Source organism: Pteropus vampyrus, unplaced genomic scaffold (assembly GCF_000151845.1).
Source record: "Pteropus vampyrus isolate Shadow unplaced genomic scaffold, Pvam_2.0 Scaffold196, whole genome shotgun sequence".
Classification (NCBI taxonomy): Eukaryota; Metazoa; Chordata; class Mammalia; order Chiroptera; family Pteropodidae; genus Pteropus; species Pteropus vampyrus.
In genome coordinates, this window is record NW_011888977.1 from 2314812 (window position 1) to 2316961 (window position 2150).

Below are 2150 nucleotides of genomic sequence, written 5' to 3' on the forward strand. Positions count from 1 at the left end.
GCTTCACCGGCTCTCTTTCTTCCCTCCCTTGGGCTGCAGCAGCGGACAGGGAGAAGAAGGCCGCAGCGATGCCTGACTCCCCCGCCGAGGTGAAGACACAGCCCCGGTCCACGCCCCCCAGCATGCCGCCCCCTCCACCTGCTGCGTCCCAGGGTGCTACGCGGCACCCCTCATTCACACCCCACACAAGTGAGTAATCTCAGGGCTGGGCACCGAGTGGAGCAGAGCGGAGAGGTGTCTCTGGGGCCCCCCGAGTTATCTGAGTCTCCACACCTCATTGCGTGCAAATGGAGCTGGTGCTGTAGTCCCTCTACCCTGAACCCTTAACTACCCATCATTGGACCCTTGAGAGGGAGGATCTCATCATGCCTTAGAGCCCAAACATTGAGGTTCAAATCCCATCTCTTCTACTTTGTAGCTGTGTAGCCTTAGGCGAGCTACTTAACCTCTCTGGACCTGGCATTCCTCATCTATAAAGTAAGGCTGGCCATAGTCCCTGCCTCACGGAGCTGTTGTGAAGACAAGTGAGTTAATAGAAGTTCTTACCCAGTGGCTAGCATATCGTGAGCATTCCATCAAAGTTAGCTGTTATATTTGGAGCTCAGAGAGGGACAGGGACTTCCCCACAGTCACACGGCAGGTTAGTAGAGTACAGGTGAATTCAGTCAGACCTACACCCTGCACCCTGGCCAGAGGTGGCTCTGGTCATGGAAGAGCTCCACACTGGCTCAGATACCAGGGGCTCTGTGGCTGGGCCATAGCAGGGTGTGAGGGGCAGCCAGGAACTGGGGTTGGCAGGGCCTGAGCTGCTGGTGAGATGTTGGGCAGACCAGAGCCTCAGGCAGTGTCTCACTGGCCCTGGGCAGATCTGGGTTGAGCGCCTCAGCACTCACAGCAGCTCTGGGTAGGCTTCTAGAGTCTACGACCACTGCTGAAGCACTGTTCCTTAAAGTCAGAGAGGTCGGGGACTCAGTGACTTTGGGTCCTGAGCAGTTGGGAATGAAACTCTCAGGCTTGGGCCGGTGTGGAGGACAGTGTTCCCTGACCCCAAGGCCAAGGCACTCTAAAGGTTTCTGGTGGGCGATGGAGAGAATCCATTTGCCAGCCCCACCCCCATGATCAGATGCCAGAAATCCCATATTCAAGGACCTTCCCCAGGCTTTGAAACTCAAGTGAAGCCCCTCTGTGTGGCAGGAGCCTTCATCTCCTCAGCTCATGCTCTCTGGTTCCCACTAGGCTGAGAAGTAAGAGCAGCTGGCTCCAACCAGGGCCCACAGCTCTGCCTCGAACCCGGGTTGGACCACAGGGCCTGGTGTGTCTCCCTTTATCTCTGGACATGAAAGGCACCGGTTCTGCCACTCGAAGCCAGCCCTGGCTTCATTGTGACCCAGCCCCCCTTCAAACAAAGGCATTGACTATGGGGTCAGGCTCAGCCCTTTGTTTGTAGGATGTTGGTTTTAAGCTAAGTTTCAGTTTGATAAAAGGGACATTACCATCTGCTCCCAGGTATGGCCGCCTGAAAGCAGATATGTCCCAGCACACAGTAGGAGCCGAGTGACCAAACACCCTTCCCTGCACCTTCACCTGGTACAGAAGGTTCCAGCTCCCCCTTTTTACCAGGTCTGAGCCAGGGTCCCCATGGGTAACAGAGACTGGAACAAGCCCCTGGCTCTGCCTCCTGCCCCAGGATGGGGCCCAAGGCAGCAGGACTCCCACTCCACAGCCCTCGGCCCGCAGGTCCGGGTCTGCCTATGTCAGCCACACTAGAAGAGGCCAGAGGCTGACCGAGCTTTCTCACACACACCATTCTCACATGGCCACTGTGGCCACCGGGTCACCCTTCCCTCTCTTCTTACCTCTGACTGAAATGCAGGCAGAATCTCTGTTTATTAAACAGTCGCCGCCTTGTCCGGGCCCCACAGGTAGAGCAGAGAGGCTCATGGTGTGTTTTACTTCACCAGCCTGCACCTCAGCTGGGGAGAAAAGGAATTACTCATGACAGGATGGCAGCAGCTCCCAAGAACCAAGGCCAGGGGCCTCCACCTAAAGCGACGACACACTTCCAGTGTTCTAGTCCAAACAGGAGAAAACAGCAGACACTTGATGATCTGGCTGAGGGCTCTGAGCCTTGTCCCCAACCCTCATGGGCA

General features: G+C 56.5%; 1 protein-coding gene across 3 annotated transcripts in view; it reads left to right on the forward strand.

Annotated features, from left to right (window-relative positions):
- The first annotated feature begins 45 nt into the window (after window positions 1–45).
- The window catches only part of CBFA2T3 (CBFA2/RUNX1 translocation partner 3), a 21928-nt gene continuing 19823 nt past the window's right edge, over window positions 46–2150 (forward strand). For 2 of the 3 annotated variants that reach the window (XM_011371875.2, XM_011371876.2), the window contains exon 1: window positions 46–189. In XM_011371875.2, coding sequence (XP_011370177.1) covers window positions 69–189 — 121 coding nt within the window. In that variant the 5' untranslated portion in view covers window positions 46–68. The remainder of the gene's footprint in view (window positions 190–2150) is intronic. The other variant, XM_011371874.2, reaches the window with a different exon arrangement.